Raw genomic sequence first — 27,092 nt, 5'->3', positions numbered from 1 at the left:
TTGGTTTGGGAAGTGGGTGGGTAGGATGGACTCTGGTTACAGCTTTGTTTGTTAAGATGTATATTATTGCAGGAGAGTAACTGTATTAAATTCTACTTTAGGTGGAACAAAATTTATTCTGGTTCTTTTGGATAAGGGACTTGTTTGTTGATAGTAGTATTCTCCTCTTCAGAGATGGTCATTGTACAAAAATCATTTCCTTTCTTTTCTTTTCTTTTCTTTTCTTTTCTTTCTTTCTTTTTTTCTTTTCTTTTCTTTTCAAACAAGTCTCTGTTTACTTGGGTCTTCTTTGCTATTCTACTGAATATTAGCAATTTAGAAGCAGTTATAGAAATAATGCAAATTACAAATACAATGAAAATAAAAATTTCAAATATATTAAATAACCATTTCAATTGAAATATGAACATGACTTATTTCTGAGAACTAAGCTAAACATTTTTTTTTGGAAAGCTAAACATTTTTTATAATTCTGGATCATATATGTATGTATATTATATTACATATATAAATATATGGCTCAGAGAGAATGAATGATAAAAAATAGGGTAAATCAAATAGTATGTGTGTCATACTTAAATACTTCTCACTATGTGGATGGTTACTCTATCTAAATAGAGTATGAGTACAAATAAAGCTTATTTTCTGATTGTCTCATCTGGTTAAGATGCTCTTCAGTAAGAGAGCCTTCATGAGCATGCTTCTGCCATCTGACCAGTCTTGTTTCTGTTTCTGTTAGTGTGAATTCTTCCAGGATATTGAAAATGGTGGACCATTTGATACTTCTGCTTTAGAGTACTTAAAATCAACTGCTTACTTAAGATATTAGTTTAAAATTAAGAGTCTCAATCAATCTGACAAAATGAAATAATAAATGTCAGTCCCATTGAAATAAATTAAGTTTTTACTTCTATCATCAATTCTTTTCCTTACCATGTAATCAGGTAAAAACAAAGTATAAAACAAGTGTATATCAGTAGGAGCTTATGCTTGCTTAAGGGTTGTGTTCTTAAAATTAAGAACAGAGAGTTGGTCATTCACTCTCATAAAGGTGTAATAGTTAAAGTCATATGACTTGAGAGCTCAGTAAGAGAAGGGAAAGAGAACAGTCCCTTGGGAGTACTACTAATAAGGCAAAAGCAGAAGATTAGCTAATAAAATAAGTAATGGCCGTCAGAAACCTGGTAGATGAATCAGGAAGGAACAATGTCTTGAAAGTCTAGAAAGGAAAGTTTTCAGTTTTCTATAATTGAGGACATAGTCTATTGCAAAGTATTTGTTGAAAGCCCTCACAAAGAATGTTTTTTTTTTTTTTTTTATTTTAAGGTCTCTGTAATAGGAACAGATGTACTCTTGAGGAGATAATTTATGCTTATTTTGTGAACCTTGTGACTGATTTTGTTTTGTCCTTTGCTTTTTGTAGCTGTTTTTAAGGGTCTCATTTATATTTTGTATACACTCTTAATTTTATTTCCCTGTTCCATTGCCATCTTTTATGTTACTCTTTTTACATTACGTGAATCTTTGTAAATCATTTCTTCTCCCTCCCTTCCTTCCTTAGTAGAGAGTAGAGAGAGATGAAAAGTGGCTAATAGTTCTGACATAGAAAAATATGATGTATTGGGAAAAACCCGTTAGAGTTGGTGAGAAGAAAATCATTAACCTTCAAGAATCAGTTTAAACATTGATATGGGGAATTGAATCCCATACACGCACAAAATAAGTGTTAAAAAAGATTTAAGTGGAAGTCACCTGAATGTGCATCAGTGGGTAAATGGACAAAGAAAATGGGACATATATATTCAGTGGAATATTATTCAGCCTTAAAAAGAAGGAAATTCTTTTAAAAGATTTATTCATGAGAGACACACACACACACACACAGAGGCACAGACACAGGCAGAGGGAGAAGCAGGCTTCATGCAGGGAGCCCGACGCGGGACTTGATCCCAGGTCTCCAGGATCACACCCTGGGCTGAAGGCGGTGCTAAATCATTGAGTCACCGGGGCTGCCCAGGAAATTCTGATACATGTTACAACATGAATGAAACTTGAGGACATTGTGATGAGTGAAATAAGCCAGTCACAAAAGGACATATCCTGTATGATTCCATTTATATGAGTTGCCTAGAGTGGTCAGGGTTATAGGACATAACCTAGAATGGTGGTTGCCAGGAGCTAGGGAGAGGTGAATGGGGCGTTAACTTCAGTGGGTACAAAGTTTCAGTTTTGTAAGATGAGAAGAGTTCTGCAGTTGGATGATGGTGATGGTTGCAGGACAATATGAATACTTAGTATTATTGAACTGTACACTTAAAAATGGTTAAGATGGTAGCTTTTATGTTATATGTATTTTTACCTCAATAAAAAATTATCTAAGAGAGTGAGTAGATTAGAAGTAGAGAAATGGTGGGCAACCTTCTATTTAAGGTATAGGCAAGAAAATGGAGGGAAATTGAATAGCAGTTACAAATGGCTAGTATGATCAAGTGAAAGATTTTCTTAACTGGTAGATTTGACTGTGCTCAAATAAACAGGGAAGCTACTCTACCGATATTTTTAAAAGTTAGACATTTTTTAAAAGTTTCAATTCAGGAAGTACTTTGTTCAAAAATACTACGTATAAGGGTTGGTAATTGAGATTACACCTTATTACATTATTTAATGTTAACATTTATTTTCTCCATAAATAATTGTGTTGTTTTATGGATTGAAAAGATATTGTTAGCTAATAAAAGATGAATTTAAGCTCAGACAGGCTTGTTAACAGAATTGCTTGCTGATACTCAAAGTCATGTCACTAAACATTTTCAAATCCTTTGTAGAATTTATTTCCTGTGAAGAATTTGAATGACAATTTAAAAACAATGTCTTGAACTTTTGGGGAAGGGTTAGGGTGGGCTGGGAAAAGGGGAATTGGAAAGTTGAGTAATTAGAGAGAGGAGACCCCAAGAAAGATTGCTTATGCATTTGTTTGGTTTCTGAATTATATGTCATAAGAATATAGAATTCTAACGTCATTATTTTCCATGTTTTGACCAGTACCAAATATTCTGTGGCAGAATTTTAATGATAGTGCTACAGCTCTACTACTACAATGAATAATAATAGGTTTCTGTGTACTAGCTGCATACCCACTGATCCAGAGCCTGTGACCTTAGCAAAGGTAAGCATGTCCCAGATTGCAGTGTGAGATAGTTGAAGATTGATCTGCTTTGGTAGTTGTCTAAATTTTTCTCCTCTGTTTTTAATGAGCATGCTTGGTTGCATGAATCTGACCATGACACTAGATTGCATTCTCTTTTAGATGTGTAATTGGAAGCTTTTGGATGTGTAATTGAAAAAAGGGGAGGCCAAGTTTTAAGTTAGTGGATTTATGTGTTAGGGCTTTGTCCAGATTCTTTGAATAGTTTTCAGGAATGCCCAAAAAAGTAATCACTCTAGTTTCTAATGGAACCTGCACTATCTTAAGTACTGGAGGCTGAATTTATCATAAAACTAAACACTTAATAAATTCTTGTGCATAACTGATTGTTCAACATGGTTTGTTGAATGGCTTGAAATTATAGTATACTATGTCTTTTTTTACTACAGAGCTTTATTTTCAAGTTTGAGCAGTTTATGTATTATTAGTAAGTCTGCAGTGGCAGAAGATAGAGACTCAGATTACCTCAAATATTGGGATATTTGTTGTAAGGATACTTTATCTTCAATGATTTTATTAATCACAAGTGATAAAAATCACACACATTTCCATTCATTCATTAAGTCATCAAACTTGTATTTAGTTCTTCCTGTGAGACAGGCATTATTCTGGGTTTTAGGGATAGAGCATTGAGCAAATTAAATATCCTGCCCTCATGGAGTTAATACTCTTTTAAGGAGGAGGATAGTAAACAAGTTTGCATGTGTGCATGTAGATATATATACTTGTAAGACTGCTGGAACAGATGAGTGATATAAAAGTAAAGCAGGTTAACACATAGTCATTGACCAGGTAGGGTGAAGGCTTTTTAAATAATGTCATTTAGGAAGAACTCTGCAGAGAAGTGATATTTGGTTATAGATGTGAGTGTTGAATGAGCCAAAGGCGGGAGGTCTAGGTGAAGTACATTCCAGGTTTAAGGATCAGCCAGGCTAAGACCCTGAGGCTGATGGACCTCAAAGTATTTAGAGGATTATGAGAAGACTAGCATAGCTAGAAGGTCATAAGGGATGGGGAGAGTGGTAGGAGACAGGTAAGATCTGTGAGGTAGACAGGGGCCAGATGTCGTAGGACCTTGTAGGACCTAATAAAGAGTTTGGGATTTGTTGTAAGTATAATATAGTATATTGTACATCTAGCTTCATTTAGGAGTTTTGAACGAAGTAGTGATGTGATTCATCTTTTGAAAAGATTACTAACTTGTGTGGGTATTAGACTCTTGGAGAAAAGGGGCAAGAGTAGAAGTTCAAGGCTGTGAGGCCTTGAGGCTCTTGCAGTGACCTGGTAAGAGAGGGGTAGCAGAGAGGTCTGATGAGTAATGTAGTTTGAAGGAATAGTTGACTGGGTGACGGGTACTGAGGGCGGCACTCGACAGGATGAGCACTGGGTGTTACACTATATGTTGGGAAGTTGATGAATGACTTTTTTCACTCCAATTAAAAAATATACCAAAAGAATGAAGGAATAGCTGACAGGATTTGCTGTTAGATTGGATCCAGGAAGTTGATGGGGGGGTGGGGTTGGGAATTAAGGATGATTCCTAGGTGTTATGTACCTGTGGTATTAAAATTTCTTGGAGATGGAGGCAATTAGAAAAAAGTCCAAAAAGCCCAATTAGGGGACTAATAATGGGAAAAGAAAGTTGATAAACACTGAGATAATGATACAGAGAGGTGAAGGACCGTGCCAGGAAGTCAAGAAGCAGAGGGAGGAGCCAGGAAAGAAGAGCAGCAGCCAGTGAGATGCGATATGAAAAACCAGGAGAACGTAGGGTCCTGGATGCCTAGGAACTAGGAAATGTTTTGAGAAAAGAGCACAGTCATATCAGATACTTTAGAAGTTCAAATAAGAAGGTGACAGAGATTGGTTTGGCAAAGTGGTAGATGGTGATCTTGACAAAAGCAGTTGCCTGTAGTGGTGAAAGCGAAAGTCTCATTGGAGTGGGTTAAAGAGGAAGTAAAGACAGTAAATACTGTTGACTTTCAAACTAGACTTTGAGAACAGGAGGTGGAAGAAAAGCTTAACAGGGGTGGGTGGGTAGGTAGGGCCTGGCAGAATGTGTCCCATGATATAAAATGTAGCTACCCCTTTCAGAAGCATCTGGTATGTTCTTGATATTTGCAGCCTAAAACTTGGACAATACATGGATTTTCTTATGGGCCTCTCTTGGTCTCATGGTCTTACTCAATCTTAGGATAATTAAGTGTATCATTTCCCAAAAACAGTTGCTTTATTAAATCCCATTTTGGTGTTTTAATGAAACGAGCCAGTATAACTCTCAACACTGAGTTATATCAGTACGTTATCAGTACCAGTCCCTATTGCACAGCACTGCTTACTTGATGATGTGAAACCCTGTCACTGTGTTTACTTAGGATCTCTAGACATATCTGCACTATGTAAGAGGAAGAATCGGTGGTTTTAAAAGCATCATTGGAGGCCAAGCAGAAAAGTGAATTTGAGATGGCAGAAACCAGGCGCTGCCCATTCTGAGTTACTTTGGAAATCTTGAGAAAGGGATGCTCTCCAAATACGTGTAAATTCAGAGGAAAAAATGATCCTTGGTACATCACTGGAACACCCCCAAGAGGCAAATAGTATTCATCAACTTAAGTAATATATGAGAATATCAACTACTGTTATATTTATAAAGAAACAATGTGGAAAGTTTTTGCAGGTTGTGTCTTCATGATGTCGTGGAGTTCCTATTTGAGTTATGCATAAATTTTTGCCAAATTCTCAATAGGGAAAAAGAACAAATGTAACATCAGAGAGCCAATGAGTATAAAGTTTATTAAGGCAGCCAGAGAATGAATTGTCTAGGAGGATATGCCTTTATGAAATTACAAAAAGAGTTTTATTAAATTATAAGTAGTTATAGGTAAGAGTTTTATTAAATTATAAGTAGTTATAGGCAATATCTTGTTATCAATTCTAGGAAAAGCAATACTTCATTGTGACTTAGTCTACTATCAGAAATGGTAGTTTTATAGTTTACAGTGCTGTCTTTTCCATATTTTTAAAATTTAATTTTATTAAAATTCAATTAACATATAGTGTATTATTAGTTTCAGAGATAGAGGTCAGTGATTCATCAGTTGCACATAACTCCCAGTGCTCATTACATCATGTGTCCTTAATGTTTATCACCTAGTTACCCCATAACCCACCCCCGGCCCCTCCAATGACCCTCAAGTTGTTTCCTATAAGGTTAAGAGTCTCTTATGGATTGCTTCCCTCTCTGTTTCCTTCTTACTTTATTTTTTCCTCCGTTCCCCCGTGATCCATATTTTTTAATGAAAAATTTGGGTAATATTTTTTCAAAAATGAATTTCATGTCATTGTTGAATGTCTTTGCTTTTTCTATTACTAGGAAGCAAGGAGCAGAGTTCTCTGAGATATTAAATGGATGAAATATTTTTATTAGTATGTGTGTAGATTGAAAACATGTAGAAACTACAGGTAAATATGGAGTTTTTCTTTTAGAATATAGGGATATGTTTATTTTGCAAGTAAATTGGTCAGACCGGATTTAGAAGTGATCATTTCTGGTTTGTTAACATTTTCGTTAAAAAAATTATTACTTAATAAAGTATAGTGTTTTCATGGAATAACAAATATAAGAAAGGGCAATTTATATTTTAAAGAAGAACTCTGATTTAATATTTCATAACAGCTTGTTGGTTTTTCTCCCAACAGTTTTCACCAAAATAAGCAGAATTACTTTCTTCCCCTTTGGCACAGCTGGGGCCCAAGGAAAAAAAAAGTTAAAATAGGAAAGCATTTAGGGATCTGAGAAACAAGTCAGTTATAAGAGAACAAAGAAATATATGGGAATTATTGAACAGACGATTAGAAAAGGCAAAAAAAATCTGAAAGGTTATTTCAACTCTAGCCCATAAAAATGGTGAAATAGTAAAGTTTACATATTTTAGTAATTTAAACAGTGTGATCACCATATTCCTAAAACTACTAAAATTTCAGATTATTCCTGAATGTAACCTAAGTCAAAGGAATTGGTTTTCTTCTAAAGTCTTGGTTTTCAAAAGGTATCATAAATACTTTTTTGTAGTAGTTTATTAATTTTTTGCTGGATAAACATCCTAAATTCACACTACAAACTTTCTAATAGTGCAAATTTAGTATCTTAATCTTTTCAACCTGGTAGTAAATGAATAAAGAACAGAAAGTAAACTTTATGGGTTCTGAGGCTTCATAATTACTGAGGCCTCTCATCTTTTAGACACTAATTTCTTGAGAAACCTCAAAGGACAGCCATCCTTTCTTGGAGAGACTAAATCCCAAAGTCATGTGGAACTTGACCGCCTGTATTCGGTTCTCTATATAACACTTAACTAGATTTATGACCTTGGGCAAGGACCTTAATCTCTGTGTTTCTAACTTGCTCCATTTGTAAAATGTGTAGCCAATCGTAGAACTACCACTTTAGGGGATTGTGTTGAGGATTAAATGAGTTAATGAATATATAGGGTTTAGTACAATACTTGATAGCTAATAAGGGCCTAGTGTTTGCAATGATCACTAAGGTTAAAAGGTTACTATACTTTATTGATGAAAAATACAAGCTACGCAGTGCTAGAGAAGTCAGCAATTATTAGAACTCTACCTACATAGTTGAAAAAGAATAGAAAGATTTCTTTTTAAAAATTTAATGTCTCAAATGAAAAGTTTCAAATTTAGTAAAAAGTTGCAGGATCAGAACAAAGAGCTCTCACATATACTTTGTCCAGAGACCTTCATTCCAATTTTGCCATTTGTCCTAATAAGACCTTTATAGCCAAAGGATCCAAGAGTATGCATTTTACCCAATTGCCCTGTCATCTTTAATTTGGAACAATTCCATAGTATTTCCTGGACTTTCATGTCTTTTGGCTTGAAATTTACAATTTCACAGATTGTATCTAAGTTAGGATTTGTTTGAGGTTTTCATATGATTAGATCCAGGTTATGCATTTTGGGCCAGACTGTTACAGAAATGATCCTTTTCGTTGCATCTTTTTAAGTAGCAAATGGTATCAACTTATTTGGTTACTAATGGTATTATCTTTGATCACTTAAGATAGTGTCTGCTATATTTTTTAACTGTAAAGTTACTTTTTTCTCCTTGTAATTAATAATATTTTTTTGTGGAGAGACACTTGGAGACTTTGTAAAACCATATTCCTAACATCACTTACACCCACTAGGTTTAGCATCTATAGATGTTTCTTGCCTGAATTAACTCTGATGGTTGCCAAATTGTAATTTCTTGAGATCCATTATTCCTTTTATTTATTAGTTGCATTCTACTGTAAGGAAGAGATTTAAACAGTGTATTATCAACATTTTATCCTATGAATATGGTAGGGGAGATGACAAATGTATCTTGAAAGTAGAAATTGGAGAAAGAGTGAATCTCAATCTTATGACCTGAAGATTGATCTTCTTCACTTACTCATTTATATCAGTGTGGACTCTTGGAATTCTGCTTTATTCAGTGGGTTATAGTTTGCTGCAGTCATTTTGATGGTCAAGTTGTTCCAGATTTGGCTAGGGGAAAGCCTTTCAAGCTGAGTGACTTCTATATTCTTTTATATGTCTAGGTATGTCTCTACCACCTTTTGAGCTCTTCTTTACTTTCTGGCACAGAAAAAGAAGTTCCAGGCTCATTTTCTTGTTTCTCAGCCCTAGCCCTGGAAACAACAGTTTCTTCAAGGATTCCCCTTTACATATAGTTGAGACTATATTTAGAGATCTTGATATGTACACTAACTATGCTCTTGCTACTGAGGTGTTGTTGCCAGGCTTTCTCAGTGAACAGATAAGAAACACAGACCTTTATTTCTCTCTATATATTAAAAAGTCTTGAGTATCACTGATATCTGAACCAGTTTATACTGCTACCAGTATAACACTAATGGTTTAATTCTAGCTTAATCTCTTTCCTTACTTGTACCTGCTTTTACTCATGAAAAACCTAGCTCTGTTATCTTCAATATATTTTCTTATTTGCCAGTCCCTCTGTACATAACCAATCTCTTGACCCTGTTGGGCTGCTACGTTACCCAGGAACCTGCCATGCATAGCCCCCACAGAGCTGCCACTCTACCCAGTGTCCTCATTATATAGACTCTGATCACCACTAGCCTGTCTTCCCAACTTCATATGGAATCTAGCCACTTCTGGGCAACTGAAAGATTTTGAAATGAATTCGAGAATTAGAAAAAAACTTGGGATGAGAGTCTGAGCATTCTCCAATGACACTCTGCCAATGACTCTATCTTTATTTTTATTATTGAAGCACATTATTCACATTTTTCCTTCTTCATAACTCTAGCTATTGACAAGGGTCCCTGTGAATGGCGAAGTTATTTAGCATTTTATTGTTTTAACCATTGTGTCAGTACTCACAAAATAAGAGAACTTTTCTTAAAAGCCATTTTGTCATTAATAACTAGTTCAGCCAGCACTGTATATAGTAAATAAAACCAAAGTTGGAAAATGTTATCTGACAAGTAAATGTAGCTAATGTATTTGTGAACTGTTATATTTCTAAATGCTATAAATGTACTAGAAAAAGGCATATGTATTTGCAGTCAAATAGAAACCGCCTGAGTCTTGGGACACCTGGGTGGCTCAGTGGTTAAGCGCCTGCCTTTGGCTCTGGGTGTGATCCTGGGGTCTGGGGATCGGGTCCCCACATTGGGCTCCTTGAAGGGGAGCCTGTTTCTTCCTGTCTGTGTCTCTGCCTCTTTCTCTATGTGTCTCATGAATAAATAAATAAAATCTTAAAAAAAAACAACTGCCTGAGTCTTAAAAATGCTTCTATCACTGAAATTGGTGAATTTTTCTGTTCTAGAAGGAACTAGGATTAAAAAGTTGTGAATATAATGTCTTTTCCTACCTGGATATTGTGTGACAAGCTGTGAAAGCTCAGTTTTTAGCTGGCCTTTAGTTTAATACCCTTTAGAAAGAAAGTATTTATTAGCTGGGCTTTTGTGTTCATTTTTTTGTTGAACTCCCTCTGGCAGTCAGTACATTTTCTTTGAGCTTTCTAGGTAGTCTTGGTAATAATTTCTTGACTCTGATGTTTTACATTTATTTTATCCAGTGTCCAATAGTAATTACTGTGAACTCAGTAAATACTTGCTGAAGAATCTCAAGTTGTATGTAGAAAAAACCTTTTGAAGAAACTTTCAAATTCCAAGAGAAAAAAAATTGAGCATTTTAATAACTTTAATAGCAGAAAATGAAAGCAAACATTTGTAAATCTATTTAAAAATAGAATTTCTATTGTTGTTAAACATATTCTTTGAAAAGCAGCATCCGCTCCATTTTATGAAACATAGTCATAAATCTGAAAATGTTTGTTGCTTTCTCTAGAAATGCCACTAAAAAGTAAATAAATGAAGGTGACATTTTCCTGGCAGCCTTGGTTGATTGAATCACTTTGTCATCTACTCATCCAACAAGCATTGAGTTTCTGACATATCTGCCATTCCATATTTATTTAATAGTAGCTATACTTTTGACATTGTATAACATGTTGGGAATATAAAAATGAGTAATAAGTATTGTCTGCCCTTAAAGAACTTACCTTCACTTGGTGTGAAATACTCTTTTAGATCTCAGTTTGGTATCTAAAAGTAAATAAAAGATGAAGAAGAAGGGCAGCTGAGGGCTGAATGTAATATGAAAGAGCACATAATCAGAGACAGAGCCACTGTGTCCCTAAGGCAATATCTTTAATGATATAATAATGAGGTATTTAGGAAAACTTGATTAATCATTTAGTCTTTAAATGGCCCTCGAATCCACCAATTTGACTCAAGAAAGTACATTCCTTGCTTTTCGTTAATTACAAAAAATTTCTGATCCATTGTTATTTATTTTATTATGATAATGATTTACATTGTAGAGTAGTTTCACCATTGCTCAGAGTCATCTCCACATGCATTTTGTTAATCTTCAGAATAGTCATGTAATTTTAAGACTCAGTGTTTTTCCAGCTTTTTTTTTTTTTTAAGACAGGTCTTCATTATTCCTCACCATCTTCATGAATTAGGGGTTGATACTGCACTCTGTTTAAATTATAATAAGATTGCAATTTACAAAAGAAAAAGTAATAAAGCCTTTCCTTAGTATCGGTGGTACAACTCTTGGGAAGAGAACACCCTGGTAATTTTTATGTTCTGAGTGTTCAGACATTTGCCAACACTGATGCAGTATGCCTAAACATTACATGTAGTTCTTGCGTGGTGAAAGGTAAGGAGCTCATGAGGGGAAAGTGTGTGCATTTATCCCTCTTTGGTCGAATTAGTAATATCTGGACTTCCCAAGTTCAGGGTGTGGCTTTTAGGTGTCCAAATATAGCATGTTGTAGGAATTTAGTCCATGGTACAGAGACATGCCCTGCTGAGCAGTGTGCAAATGAGGAGCTCACATTCTGGTACTGTTCTAAAGATAAGCCTGTCTGGACCATGCGAGCAGCTGATCATCTAGCCTTGCTCAGAAGTCCACCACAAAGATCTATAAACCAGCTGAGTTAAGATGAAAGGTGGAAGGCTTTAAACTTCTTTTTATCTTTTATATTCTAAAAAGTAATTTTGAAATATTCCTATTACATTCAGTTGAAGTTGCTTTTCATCAAAGCCCTGCTCTGCTGTATTGTACCTTAGGTTAACTGCATTTTCCTGTGACAAGTTAATGTCTGTCACTGTAAGTACAGAGACTAGTTCTGAGGCTTTAGTTGTTTGAAATTTCATAGTGAAATTGAATTTAGAGAAGTGGTCAGTATTGGTATGCACCTATATTTTGGGATACAGAACTTCATGTAAATATGCCAATGATTCAGATGTTTTTTAAACCAAATAGTTTTTTAAGCTTCTTTATCAGAGAAGCGGTAAAATAGAGGCCTTCTTTCAATAACTGTTTTACATGGCCAACTTTAAATGTACTTGCTTTTGTTAACAATGTTTATTCTTTCTCCTCCCTGACCTTTTAACCAAACCCTTTGGTACTTACAAAGATGTTTTCATGCTTTAGAGAAGGTAGTGAGTGTGTATTGAATTGTACTGTATTTAGCTCTAAGGTACTGTATTATGAGATCAGAAGTTGATTTTTCTAAAATATATTAGTTTTCCAAAAGAAACTGCTATGCCATTTGCTTTCTTAACATTAAGAATATTACAAGTGTGCGTGTGTTTTGTTTCATGGTTTTTTGTTTTTGTTTTTTTTTAAGGGAGGGAGAGAGAGGGGGGTAGGGGTAGGAAGAGAGAATCGCAGGCAGACTCCACCCCCAGCACAGAGCCTGACACAGACCTCCATCTCACAACCCTGAGATCATTACCTGAGCTGAAATCAGGAGTTGGATGCTCAACCAACAGCCACCCAGGTGCCCCAACAAGCGTTTTTTACCATAAATTTAGAATATTGCAGTTTTTAAAAAATAGTAGGAGAGCTATTAAGACATGAAATACAGAATAAATGTAACTAATGTATTATATCCAAGTTCTGACATGGTTGATGGTGACTTTAGCTATATTTTGAGATGTTTTCATCATGCAGAGGAGGGAGAGGAAGAGGAGCGTAATGGTTAGAAGTTGGGGCTTTGAAGTCAATAGACATAGTTTTGAATCCTATCTCTACTACTTACTTGTGTGAATTTAGGCAAGTTACTCATACTCTCTGAGCCTTAGCTTCCTGATTTGTGGATCAGGATTATAATATTACCTGTAAGACCTACTTCATAGGGTTGTTGAAAGAATTTCATGAAATACTTCATGTAAACCCTTTAGCCTAGCTGTTGGAAATTGCCAAGTGTTCACATAATGTTAGCTACTGCTATTATTAACATATTCTATGTGCTCACTAATGCCTTATAATTAGAAATCAGTTTTTTTCCTCACAGTCTTTAGGTGATTTCACAAATTATCTTTGAAGGTTTTTAGGACAGCATGTGCTTATATTAAATGTAACAGGTGAAAACTTATATGGTGGTACTTCACTAAGCTGTTTTGTATTTTTAGGCCTGTAACTTAATACAAGTATATGGCTAAGTACATGGGTGCATCGGTTTTATAAGATGCCTTTTATAGATGAAAGGAGCAAGTAAATATGTATATCTTAATCTTCTGAAGTGTACCTTCCACACTGGTTTGTGTATATCATACTTGCTTAAGGCAGGGTGGACTGGAATCACAGAGATTCTCATCTCATCCTTCTATCAAACACACAACTGTAAAATGGCACCTTCTAACTTCTTGTATTTTATAGGTCTCTGTGATTCTGATTTGGAGTCAGAGATTCTCCAGTGCTGCTTTGAAATATATCATGAAAACAGCCTTTCTTGTCTTTTGTACAACTATAGGTATGATATAGCCAGTAGACCCAATTAAAAACAAAACATAACAGGTTTGGTTCTTGCCTTTAGGGAAGAAAAACATCAGTTATACATAGAGCTAATACTTAAAAGGCATCTCTAACCTGGGCTGTGTAGTTCCTGCCTTATGGAAGCTTATAGCACGTAGGGATGTAAGATGTAGTTAAGCAGATAGAAAATAAGGCAACACAAAGAACGTGCTATATGGTAGAAATAGTATTATAGAAATACAGGAGAGGGAGAGATCACTTTCAGTTGCAGTGTTTCTTCTACTTATAACCAGTTTGTACATGAGGATGTACCTATGCATGATTCATGTGTTTCTTTTAGAAGGCTGCTTCAGCTGGGTGGCCACAGGAATGCTAGCTTCTCTCTCTGTTGCTGGCTATTTCTAGCCCTTCCCATCTCGTCATTCTCCCCATTACTACACATCCTCCTGCTGTCTGAAAGCTTTTCTCCTCTTAAGTCCAGTTATCATTTTTCAAGTGCTGATCCAAAATAATTACATGGTGATGGGACTGGCACTTGCAAGGAGGAAGGGGAGAGAGGGAAACTGTTTTGGTGTGGAATCGGGAACTTCATTCCATATTACAGAAATAGCCCTGTTGAGAACTGCAAGGGGGAGGGATAATGAAAAGGAGAATCCTTATCTTGCCTCTGTTCCTGTGAAAAATCCATAAACGTGTGCCCCCACACATCCTACATCTCCACACCCACTCATCTCCTGAAGATTTGGTTCTACTCACCATCCTGTCCCCACTCTTTCCTGTTCCCCACCACCTCCTTTGTGTTAGAGCCCTGCCCCAGCTCTGAATCCCCTGACTCCTTGAAATCTTGTCATTTGGGTTTTTCCAAGTCCCAGGAGTCACCCCATGAAGAACTGGCATAGCTCCCTTGAGCTGTTGTGTTACTACTACCAGGCCCTCAGTAGACCACAGTGAAGTCTCTAGTGGAATCCTAAATCCATTAATGCGATTATATGGCAGATTGTTCATGTATGATGTTTAATTCTTGTATTACTATTAGTATTATGAAGGTTAGTTTCTAAGAGAAATGTGTTTTAAGTTTTAAACAGTGATCTATTCCAAATCAGGAGACACTTATATTGGCAGTGAACTTGCATTCTGAAGAAGAAGGCTCAAATTCTAGCTCTTTCAGTTAATAGACATGTGTAATTACTTGGCCTCTTTGGACCAAGGTTCTCTATATAGACTGTAGCAAGAATAGTGATCTTAAATGTGGCTATGGGGTTAAATGAGAATATATGTGAAAGTGTATAATGTAAAATCCTGTATCAAAGGAATGTGGCTTTTTGATGTTAACAGTAACTGTTAGGTTAAACAACAACAACAAACGAATTCCTGCCTTGTAAGAACTCCTCACCCAAGGGATAAGACAGGCCTGGGCGATTACACGAGAGTATGTGATACATCCTATGACAGATATGTGCACATGTGATCAGGGGCACAGAGGAAAGCAACTATATTCTGAAAATGGGTGAATAGGGGAAACTTCGTGGGGGAGGGACTTCCTGATCTGAGTCTTAAAGGCTAAGAAAGAAACATGCCTGGTAAAGAAAGAAGAAGGGAAGGAAGCCCTTTCAGGTTGAAGGAGCGTCATGGGGGAATATGGCACATTCAGAAAGCTGTAGATACGGCTGCAAGTATGACCAGAGAATAAACTGTGTACTTGTGCTTAATTTGATTATTGCGACCACATACCTGACTCTAAAAAGGCAATTTATTACACAGTGGTTAACAACTCTAGAAATAAACGTGGTCTGAAACCTGGTGTGATCGCTCACTAATCTATTATGTCTTACTAAGAACCTTCATAGACTTTTTAAGTTCAGTGGGGTGATCAAGGTTCCTATTTCAAAGGGTTGTTGCAATGAGTATTTGAAATTATGTTTGCAAATCTCCTGGAGTTTAATACACACATAATAAACATTAGCAGCAGTTTTTGTTTCTGTCCTGAAACTTTTAAGAGTTACTTTTCCTCCATCAGTATTTTAATAATCTACCTTCTGGGCTACCAGTTTAGCAATATTTTAAACACCAACTTTTGTTATAATAGAATCAGAATTTGAATGGATTTTAAAAGATGGTCTAGCCTGATTTTATCATTCTGTATGTTAAGAAACTGAGTCACAGTTAATTACCTGGCTGTCATGTCCTAGTGAATCCATGGCACAGCTGGGACAAAAATCAGTCTCTTTGTATTCCAGAGTTCTCTCTCCTAGCCTTTGGAATAAATGTCAGAAATCATTCAGACACACAATATCTAGCAGAAAGAATATAAATTAGCAGTATAGAAATCAGCATTTCCAAAGCTTTGCAGATGGGAAGTCTAGGTTTTATAGAAATACAGTATCCTTCTCTGGCTGCCCTCTGGTGGAAGTGGTACTTAGCAACAGCACATGTGAAAGGGAGTGAGAGGCGGGTGATAAGGAACCAGGTAGTTCTTAAATGAGTAACTCCTTTGCCATCAGGGTTTTCTTACATGGATAAATTCCTATTTCTATTTATTTGGGTTTCCTCACTGAAGTGTGAGATTAGATTTTCACAATACCTGCCCATTAAACATGTTCTACTTCATTTATTCAAGAGGACCCAACAGATAATTTGTTGAATGTCTTTTGTGTACCAAATGCTAAGAATAGAATGATGAGCAAGAAACGTGTGCATTAGTGGAATAAACAGGTGTTCAAATAATAATCATACAAATTAATAATAATTAAGTGCTATGCCTAAAAAAGTACAGAATGCTTTATGACCATTAGCAATGTTTGAGAAGCCTCCCTTGAGGAATTAAAGTTTTAACTGAGATAGGGAGTCTCTGTAAATAGACAAAGATGAGTCAGAGCAACAGAGAAAAGAATCTCATGTTGAGGAAACAGCATATGCAAAGGCCCTGAGGAAGGACACAGTATGATCTCTCCTAAGAATTGAAAGACAACTAGTATATTTGGAGCAGAGAAAGTAAATATAAACTACAAGTCCTGGTCATGAGAAGTGAAAGTATTTACTAGGCATCACCAAAGAAACACAAAGGCACAGGAGGAAGTGAACCTCCTCTCAAAGCAAACTGTGTGCTCTTTGTTAGAATTTTGTTGTTTTAAAGATTCATTGTAGAGAAAATTACTTTAGAACGACTGTGATGTTCCATGTACAGAGTAATCTTAGGATTTGGGCACTTTAATAAATAACATATTTTTTCATTTGATTTTTCTTCCTTTCTCTCCTGGCTCATTGGGAACTGAGGGAATATTCTGATGTGCTGGAGTTTTGAGATCAGGGACTTCAGTTGTTGATCAGTTGAACAGCCATAGAAATGACAGAGAGAATCTTATCCTGTTTCCTTGGCTGAGATTTTTGTGTGGGTGTGTGAGGTGCAGCTGCACTGTTGGTTTCTTGGCAATCAAGACAAGCAATTCTCAGTGCAGTTCATGTTGAATGGGAAGAAACTTAAGAGAAAAAAAGGCTACTTTGAATATATTAAGTTCATCGGAAAGCACTGAGGGCCTGAACTTTCGGCTGGTAATATAAGTTATGTGGCTAAATGGATACAGCAGCCTCGGGCGCATGTCCAAGCCTATGGCAGGAACACATGAAGGAGAGAAGATTTTTAAAATAGTCAAAGCTTTGTCTCAATATAAAATTATTAATTACCATGTGTGATTTTTAAGTGAATTTTTGCTAGTTAATTTTTCATTTGTGATTTACTTAAGCTTTTCCTCCAACGAGCACTTAATGAAAAAAAAGGCAGATTGTGAGAAATTGGTGTTGCTTGCAAAATGAACTCAGAATTTTCTGTCGTTTGTCGGAAACATATTTCTCAGATTTGTATATACATAGAGGGATTCCCAGGTTTGCTTTTTATCGCTCCCTTGTTCTCTTCAGTCTCCTTTGACCTTCCTGTGGCCTGTAAGCACTTTGTGTTCCCAAACCCTCAAATTAATTGCAGACAATATGACGCTCTTAAGTTTTTAAGATCACCTGCACCCTCTCCTTTGGATAATCTCGTCAAATATGATCTTGTCATTGCCCTTCATACTCTTCAAGCAGAAATGTCTTGAGTTGCTTCCAGGCTTTAACTGCTTGTTTATATCTCTACTGCTATTTAATATTCATGCTGCCTTCAGAGTAACATAGTTGTGTCCTGCTGTCAGTTGGCCTGGGTTCATATCCAGTCCTGCTACCAACTACCTTGGTCCTCTTGTTAGTTTCTCATCTTAGTGCTTCATGGGGTTTGTTTGTTTTTAAATACGGCTTAAAGGAAAAAGTGACTATAACGGGCTTGATTCAAAATAAGTGTCCAAGAGAAGAGTTGTTCTAGCTGGTCATTTTCTTCATAATTTAGGGCCCCTTTCCCAGAATCCGTTGTCCTGGGTTATCTCATTCAGTCTAAAGACTCTCCAAATGCTGATGACTCTAAATTGTTACACCCTGTTTCTGATCTCACTCTTCCCTAAGTTCCAGACTTGTGTAATTGGCTGCGACTGTGTATCTACACTTAAATATCTAAAAACAGAACTTTTTTTTTTTTTTTTTTAAACAGAACTTTTGATGTCATCAGCTCCTACTTGCCTCTGGAGTCTGTTCCTCCCCAGTCTTTCCTATCACAGTTAATGGTACCTCCTTTCTACTTTTTTTTTTTTTTTTTAACTTTCCTGTAACTACCAACCTCCATCTCTTTCATGACCACATCTAACAGCATTATCCCCAGAACATATTCTAAATCTGACCACTTGTCACCATATCCTCTGCTAACACAATAGTCCAAGGCATTAACCTCTCTTATTTGGACAGCTATATAAAGGAATGGCCTTCTTATTGCTCTTTGTTTTCATTTTTGTCTCCTGCAGTCTGTTCACATCGAAGAGTATACATAGATTTAAAAATATTATTTACCCCCAACCTTCCTTATTGAAATTAGGGAAATATCCAGAATTTTAAAAGTCATGACCTGCCCCTCTGATTGCTTGCTTTCTCGCTTTCAAACATGGCTAGTTCATCCTATCGAAAGGCCTTTATACTAGCTTTTCCTTTTGTTTGGAATATTTTTTCCCCAGATCATCACAGTATTGGCTCCTTGTAAATTTTGGTTCTCAATTCAGATAATAGCGCCTCAGAGGCTTATCCTGACCTCTTTCCTTTCTTTCTTAATAGCTGATTACTGTCTGAAATTCCTCATACTTTTCTTCCTCATCTTGTAAATTGTCCCTCCTCTCCCATAAGGGCACAGACTATGTATCTTGTTTACAACCATAGTCCCAGTGTTTAGAATAGTACCTGATACTCAGAAGGTTTACAGTATTACATGGATGGGATGACTAAATGAAAGAATGATGGTTAGATTCATGTCCTGTGTTTCTACAACCAGGGAAATGATGAATTATTTCATCCTGAATGAATTTTACATAAATGCTTATTTTAGAATTAACCATGCTAAATTTGTATTCTTTTTCTTTCATGTTTTCTCTGTCATAGATTGTAAGTTCTTAATTGTAGGAGGTATGTCTCCATTGTTTTCAGCTTCTGATGGAATGCCAAATACCATTGTAGTACTTATTGTCAATTGAATTAAAAATTCACTTAACATCCTCTGAAGTTATAGTAATTTTATATATGTGTGAATGTGTGTATATATATATGTATATAAATACATATGTAAATTATGTAAGTTTAAAAGCAGATGTGTTTAAAATATGCCTTCCACTTTTATTTCTTGCAGTTCATAATTGGACCCTTGAGGACACACTTCAGTGGTTGATAGAATTTGTTGAACTACCCCAATATGAGAAGAATTTTAGAGACAATAATGTCAAAGGAACAACGCTTCCCAGGTGAGTCTTTTTTCACTCAAGGAGAATCACATACTAGATGTTATTTTCAATGCCAAATCATAAGTTACCTCTGTGGCTAAGGGCTCAAAGGAAATATTATAAATATATTTATTCTTTAATTTTTTTAAGGTGTGAATTTGCAAGTTTTTTTTTTTTAATTTTACCTATTTGTTCATGAGAAACACAGAGAGAGAGAGAGAGAGAGAAGGAGGGGAGAGGGAGAGGCAGAGACATAGGCAGAGGGAGAAGCAGGCTCCATGCAGGGAGCCCGACTCAGGACTCAATCCCGGTCTCCAGGATCACACCCTGGGCCGAAGGTGGCGCTAAACCGCTGAGCCACCCGGGCTTCCCTGAATTTGCAAGTTTTAATTAATTTTTCTTGTTTAAATAATCAGTCTTTTTAAAATTTATTTCCAGAGAAAGTGATTTTGGGAATTAGACAATAGGCCAACTGCATTCTTTTTAGATAACATCAAAGGGCCAACCTCTGACCATGTGGTAAATATAACAAAAACATATTCATTTGATATGAATCCACCTTTAATGAAAAACCTGTTTGAATGGGTTAGTGTACAGATCCTTAATTGTATTCCTTTAATAACAATAACCACTCAATATTAGCATCTGTAAGTTAAACCCTAAAAAAAAAATGTAATGAACAAAATATAAATAATAGCAAAATTTTAAAATGTATATTATGTAGAAGTACTCTATATTTTCTCATTTAAGCTTCATGGTTAATGTTAAGATGTATTATTATCATTCCCATTTTGCAGATTAAAAAAAAAAAAAACCCAAATCACAGAGAAGTTAAGTATTTTGCCCTAATTCAACACTTGAACCCAATACCAAAGTCTGGGAAGCCAGTTTATCCCTTAGATTTCTGGAATTATTTGTTACTAGTTTTCTAAATTTTATTTTCTAAATCTCCTTTAGTGGGCAGCCCAGGTGGCTCAGCGGTTTAGCGCCACCTTCAGCCCAGGGTGTGATCCTGGAGACCTGGGATCAAGTCCCACATTGGGCTCCCCGCAGGGAGCCTGCTTCTCCTCTGCCTGTGTCTCTGCCTCTCTCTCTCCCTCTCTGTCTCTCATGAATAAATAAATAAAATCTTTAAAAATAAAAAATAAATTTCCATTAGTAAACCTAATAATTTTTAAAGGTTTTTGTTTTTAAAGATTTTATGTATTTGAGAGAGAGAGAACGCGAGCAGTGGCAGGGGCAGACAGAGAAGGAGAAGCAGACTCTTCACTGAGCAGGGTCCCAACTCAACTCCAGCTCCACTCTGGGTACAGGGTTCTACCCCAGGACCCCTGGATCACAACCTCTGAGCCACCCAGACACCCCATTATTTTTTAAAGATTTAAATGTTAAAATTGGCAGTGGTTCTGCCAGAACCTGGCCCTTAGAAGATTGCTTATTTCCCATTCTTCTCTCAAATATTTCTTGTATCAAAGAAGAGTAATCCCTTATTATTGTTTAACTATTATATGTGATGAGATGTGCCTATTGTATTTCTTCTAATCAATTTTACGTACTATAAATACTTTAAATAAGTGGCTGTTGTTGCTTTGGACTTTGGATTTTGGGTGGAGTTGAAAATTTCCGTATCTCCTGTAAATATGTTCTGAGTATCAACATCAGTATTTCTGATTTTACTGTGCACATGACCATAATGATGAAATTATGGGAATAAAAGTGAATTCAACAAGTGTGTATTGAGTATCTTTAATGTTCATGGTGTAACTAGATGGTGGAAAGAAGACAAAAATAAGATACAGTTTTTGCTTTAATTAATTTTTTTGGAGAACAAAAGTGGGAGTGTGGGGAGAGGGGCAGAGAGAGAATCTTAAGCAGGCTCTACATTCAGCACAGAGCTGGACGTGGGGCTCGATCCCACATCCCTGAGATCATGACCTGAGCCAAAATCTAGAGTTGGATGCTTAATTGAGCCATCCAGGCGCCCCCAGTTTTTGCTTTTAAATATGATAAGTTTCTAAGTTAAAACAGGATAGTAGAGCATTAAAATGGGATTGGGAGTTTTTGAGTTATATGTTACCCTCAATATGAGGAACTCAGTATTTTTATGTTGTCTTTTGGGAAATCTCTTTATATAACAACATGAAATAAAATAGGTTGCTTGGTGTTTTGGCAGTAAAAGTTACAGCCACTTTTTTCTTTTAGTTGTAAAGGTTATCAGCAGTAACTCAAATTCTAGAAGTGTTAAAATAACATCACAATAAAGATTGGTTTTTTAAAACAGTGAGCATGTTAGTAGGAAAGACAGGTTATAAATACAGAAGTTCAACTTTCAGGTAAGCCCACTGGAACCTTTTTGAGTAGAGGAGAAAGGAAAACTGGAATGCCTTTCATCAAGCCCCTTTTATATGGTAATGGCAGTTAAGAGAGTCCACTTAAAGGAGCACTATCAATTAACTGTAATGCTGTGAGTTACAGAACTTTTTGTAGGGTAACAGTAGATATGAGAGCTATTTATAAGAATATATAAGAAAATGTATTACACATTACAGATGTACACATGCCTACAATTCATTATGTTTCCTTTCTGTGACATTAAAATATTGTCACATCTGCAATAGGTAGCCAAAATTATGTTAATATTATGTTAGTTATCATGGTTATCATAAGCCTTTTACTGATTTTCTATACTCTGAAATTCTTATTACCAGAGCTTAAACTAAGGCTCTCTTCGCCTGACACATGCCTCCTCATTCCTTTCAGACCTGTGTGAACTTCCCTGACATCCTCACCCACTCAGGTAGAATCACTTCCACCTCTGGGCTCATACTGAACTTTGTTTAAAACTGTTATTTGGTATCCTTTATTACTACATCTCATTGTCTTTCTTAAATTTAGTCTATTGATATTGTTGCTCTTAATTCATTCATGCATCCATCCATGCATTCATCCATGTATTATACAAACATTTATCAAGCATTTACTTTTGCCAAGCGTAATGCTAGGTGTGGGGATACCGAGACAAGACATAGCATTGCCTTCAAGCAGTTTGTTAAGTGTCACATTAAAGGTGTAACTGGAGCATACACAAAAGGTACCTGCGAGATGAAGGAAGGCATTTTGTGATGGGAAAGGTCTTTATAAAGTTTTATAAAAGCCTATAGCAGTTACAGGAGTTTTTTTTAACTTCTCCATTCTTAGAGGTTCTGATACCTTCCAAAATAAAATGTAGTGGTTCAGAGTACAGTCATTGGAACATACATATTTGGATTTGAATCCCTGCCCTACCTGTATTTATGCAACCTTGGGCAAGTTACTCGGTCTCTTCCTATATTAGTTTCCTCATTTGTGAAATGGGCATTTTATATATATTAGAGGTTTTCTTGAATTTTGATAAAGCCCTTGACACAGTACCCGGCATATAGTACATGCTTGTTTTTATTGTCATTGTTATTAACAATTTTACTAGTATTATTAGACTTTGTGTTATAGTATCTTTATTGGCATCATATTTGGTTATTAAGAAATCTTAGTTAATAACTGGGCGACTTGGATTTGAAGTTCAAGACACAGTGATTTTATTTCCTTATTTCAGTTGTGCCTTTTGGCCCCCTACATACGGTTTCTTCATTGCTGGTGAAATGGTTCAGTACTTCCTATTAAATAAATGCCTTGGTTTTCTCTTCCAACCATGATGACTTCTTACCCTTACGACTTCAGTGGAATTTGTTTAATTAATTTTTAAATAGCTTACGTATTAAAGTGTAAAAGGTATAGGTTTTTTAGATACTTTTAAAGAAAAGTGATATGATCCAAATGAAGAACTGTATTTTATTTTAAAGTCTGCTACTGATATTAAGTAAATCACTTACAATTTTCTTGTTTGTTGTGAAATGATAATAAAATGCCATCGGTAACTAATGGTTGTAAAATACTTTTGTGTTTGATAAATTTCTGTGTCCTAGTAAATTATGGCATAAAGTAACCCTAGAAAACAAAACATCAACATAACAATAATTGATACGGAGTGTTTGCACAACTGAGTTTGCACTGAAGGATTTTGATACATGTTAATAAAGTCTTTAATCACAGGGATGAGCTCTTACAGCAGTCAGCACAAATATGTAAAGTATTAAATATATTGTTAAAATATTTAAGTTTACATACTAGAAATATTTTCATTTAATATGTGTGTATTTTTTAAATGAACAGGATAGCAGTGCATGAACCTTCATTTATGAGCTCCCAGTTGAAAATCAGTGATCGGAGTCACAGACAAAAACTTCAGCTGAAGGCACTGGATGTGGTTTTGTTTGGACCTTTAACACGTTAGTATTCTCTCTCAGAGTATGATGTAAAAGAATAATCTGATCATACATTTGTTATTTAAAGAAGGAAAAAGTAAGAAAGAACACTAAGAGAAAAACTATTTATTAGCTATAAAGACAATGTAATGTATCTTAAAAAAATGTATAGGGTGAGATTTTTGGTCATTGAAATGTGGAGTGTGAAATTTCCAAGCTGGTTACTGATGTAAAAAATTGTAAAAACTATGTCAGTTGATAATTTAGAATCAAATTTCTAGATTTAAAACTTTGGATCTTTGTAACAGTTTTAATGTTGATATTATTGTAGCCAGATATTCACTGAGGAATCCCTTTCAAAAATGGTACAATGTAATCATTCCTATGGCATGGAGTAATATATCCTGAAGTGATTTCATTTATAACCAGGAAAATGATTTTTTAGATCCAAATCAAAAGCACAGATCCACTTGAAATTTTACATGGTAACAGACTATCCTGACAGAAGCACAAGGTGGAGAATGTTATTTGATTGTATTGAAGAAGAACATTTGAGAAATTATGTCCTATTTGTAGAAAAATAAGGCTTGTATTTCTTTACTTTTGACAAGAACACTTATTGCAGAAAAGTTTAATATATTTATTTAATTTCAAATGCTAAAAAGCTTTGGAGGAAAGTGTTTTAAGATTACATTTTGGAGGAATTATGTTCTGTTTTTCAGAAGCCAAAAAGGAATAACAAAATTAATACAAGAAAAATGGCTTCCACAGATGACAGCTTAGGAAACTAATGTTTATTTTACCTCAATTTTTGGAGTTAGACTTGCAGCTTTCTGTGATAGGGTTTTGGGGGTGGCCCTGCTGAAGAAGGGTTCCTGGAGCTATTGGATGGATTCCCTGACTGTGCTGGTGGTTCTTTTTTGGCTCAGGCTGAGAACAGCTGGTGAAACAGCTGGAACTCTGCTTGTTGGTGAGAGGTGGTGGAAATGCACTGTTGGAAATTACAAACCCTAGGAAGCACAACCCTCCTGAAATGCCAGCCATTCCACACAGATGACACCCTGAGTTTCCTACTGAATCCCTCTTGGGGGTTGTCTTCCATGAGATTCTGATTTTTTCTTGGGAATGATTGGTGAAAATAGGAATTTAGCTTGATAACTTGCCTCTCTATGCAACTTGGTCAGGGATATTTATATTTTATTAATTCAGGAACAAACCACCCTCTAAGCCAAAACAGTATTATATTATCATTTGAAAAGAAACCAAACTAGTCTCAAAGACTGTTAGAAACAAATATTTTAATAGACAAACTAGTAAAGAAGTTAATGATGCATTACCTTTTTAATGTGTTTGTTTTAGAATTATTATTTGAATGAATAAGCCCTGCAGTGGGAACACGGGCATTAGATTTATAACAAACATTGTCAAATGAACAGAGATACATTTGAAAGGAGTTTTCACTGAAATCCTTTTCACTTTGTGGTAATTATAGAGTTTAGCCTGGTGATTATATTTTGGCCTGAACAGGGCTCATTTGAACTAGAACTTGAGCTAAATTCCTCAGTCTGAAGCAGAAATAAAAATAAACCCTTTTGAGCCTTTAGCCTTCTGCAGTACATCTGTTTCACTGTAGGTGTGTGCTCTGGAAATATGCAGCCCTGAGGGTCTCTGGCCTAGAGCATGTTGTTTATCACACTGTGTAAACATATAGGAACCCGAGTAAGGCAGGATCTTGTCATGTCTGGAGAGCTCCTTATTTCATCACACGTGCCGCATGTCTTCCTGCTGGAGGCCTGGGCAGTTAGGTAGTTTCCCACTGTAAACTATGTCTCTTTGGAACAACTAATACATTATACTGTGTTAGTTATCTTTGTGTATCCTTCCAGAGAGCCCTCTGAAGATTAGTGTGTATTATTAAGAGTCAAGGATAAACTAAAATTATTTGACTAGTGATTTCTGTGTTTGGTATCACTGAAGACACTAGGCCCTGCCTGGCTCCTTACTCCTTACTTTAGAAACAGTGCTGGAAATTACTGACATGCCTAGGGGTAGAGAAGGTGATCTGTTCTTTTCTTCTAGTAACCTGGCTATCTCTGGCAAATAACCCCCTAAAACACTACTTGTTATGATCATTTAACTCCTGCTTTCTCAACCTTGGCACTTTACATTTTAGGCTAGATAATTGCTGGATAATCCTTGATTACTGGCAGAAGCAGGGCTGGATAGTGATTGTCTTATGCATCATTGGCTATTTAACAACATCCCTGGCCTCTACCCACTAGACACCAGTAACAACTCTCCCATTCACTTTCTACCCTCCCAACTGTGACAAGCAAAAATAGTCAAATGCCCACGGTAAGGGGGATATTGCCCTCAGTTGAAAATCGTTGACTAATCTTAGTTACATGACTACTTGCTTGGGGAAGATGCTCTTTTGGTGAATGATTAGGCTTCCATTGTATATATCAAAGCATGACAGTTCCCTAACTTGGCTGAAGGAAAGCAGTTGGGATGATAGTGTTGGTACTTTTTATGCCTCCTTTCATCCCACAGAGGACATGATTGGAGATGCCGTTGCTTTTTCACGGCTCCCCAGGACTTCTCTCACTATTTCCTGTACCAGCGGCAGTGGTACATCCTTGTGCGTTTATCTGTGCCCTCTGGTAGGTCTAGGGTATCAGGGTGTTGTAATAAATAAGCACTTTGATTATTTGAAGAAAGGATTTTTAAAAGGCTAGAGCTTGTTTATGGAAGGGACATTTTCACATTTGTTTTCAGATACCTACTACTTTAAAAAAATGCCTCTGTGTATCAAGATTTTGTTATACTCAAAGATTAATTATCTATAACTTTCCTCATAGGCCCACCTCATAACTGGATGAAGGATTTTATTCTCACAGTTTCTATAGTAATTGGTGTTGGAGGGTGCTGGTTTGCGTACACACAGAATAAGACATCAAAAGAACATGTTGCAAAAATGATGAAAGACTTAGAGAGTCTACAAACTGCAGAGCAAAGTCTAATGGACTTACAAGAGAGGTAAGTTTAAAAAGCTACAAGTCTTATTTATGCAGCAAACATAATTCGTGAAAATGAAATATGGGCATGGGCTTATACACTGGTATTTAGTTGGTCACACACATCACTAATGTATGTACACTTTTTTTTTTTTTTAGAAAAGTTATATTCTTGTTGCAGATTTATATTAAGGGTATGCACTAGGGAATAAATGGGCAGATTAGTGAAAATTACTATAGGTGGAATGATATATGTAGTTGAATTTTATTTTTAGCATGATGTAGATAACAATGAATTTCTTAAAAGTCTCTGTTGAAGAGTGATTCCCTGCTGTCACTGTGTTTTGAGCTCAAGATTACC

General features: G+C 35.9%; 1 protein-coding gene across 5 annotated transcripts in view; it reads left to right on the top strand.

Annotated features, from left to right (window-relative positions):
- The window catches only part of STIM2 (stromal interaction molecule 2), a 140,537-nt gene that overhangs the window by 94,083 nt on the left and 19,362 nt on the right, over nt 1–27,092 (top strand). For all 5 annotated transcript variants that reach the window (XM_035714393.2, XM_025437145.3, XM_025437142.3 and 2 more), the window contains exons 4-6: nt 19,323–19,434; nt 23,623–23,738; nt 26,576–26,753. In XM_035714393.2, the coding sequence (XP_035570286.1) occupies nt 19,323–19,434; nt 23,623–23,738; nt 26,576–26,753 (406 nt within the window). The remainder of the gene's footprint in view (nt 1–19,322; nt 19,435–23,622; nt 23,739–26,575; nt 26,754–27,092) is intronic.

Source organism: Canis lupus, chromosome 3 (assembly GCF_003254725.2).
Source record: "Canis lupus dingo isolate Sandy chromosome 3, ASM325472v2, whole genome shotgun sequence".
NCBI classification, from domain to species: domain Eukaryota; kingdom Metazoa; phylum Chordata; class Mammalia; order Carnivora; family Canidae; genus Canis; species Canis lupus.
The sequence above is the reverse complement of the archived record's forward strand: the minus strand, read 5'-3'. Positions and strand labels throughout refer to the sequence as shown.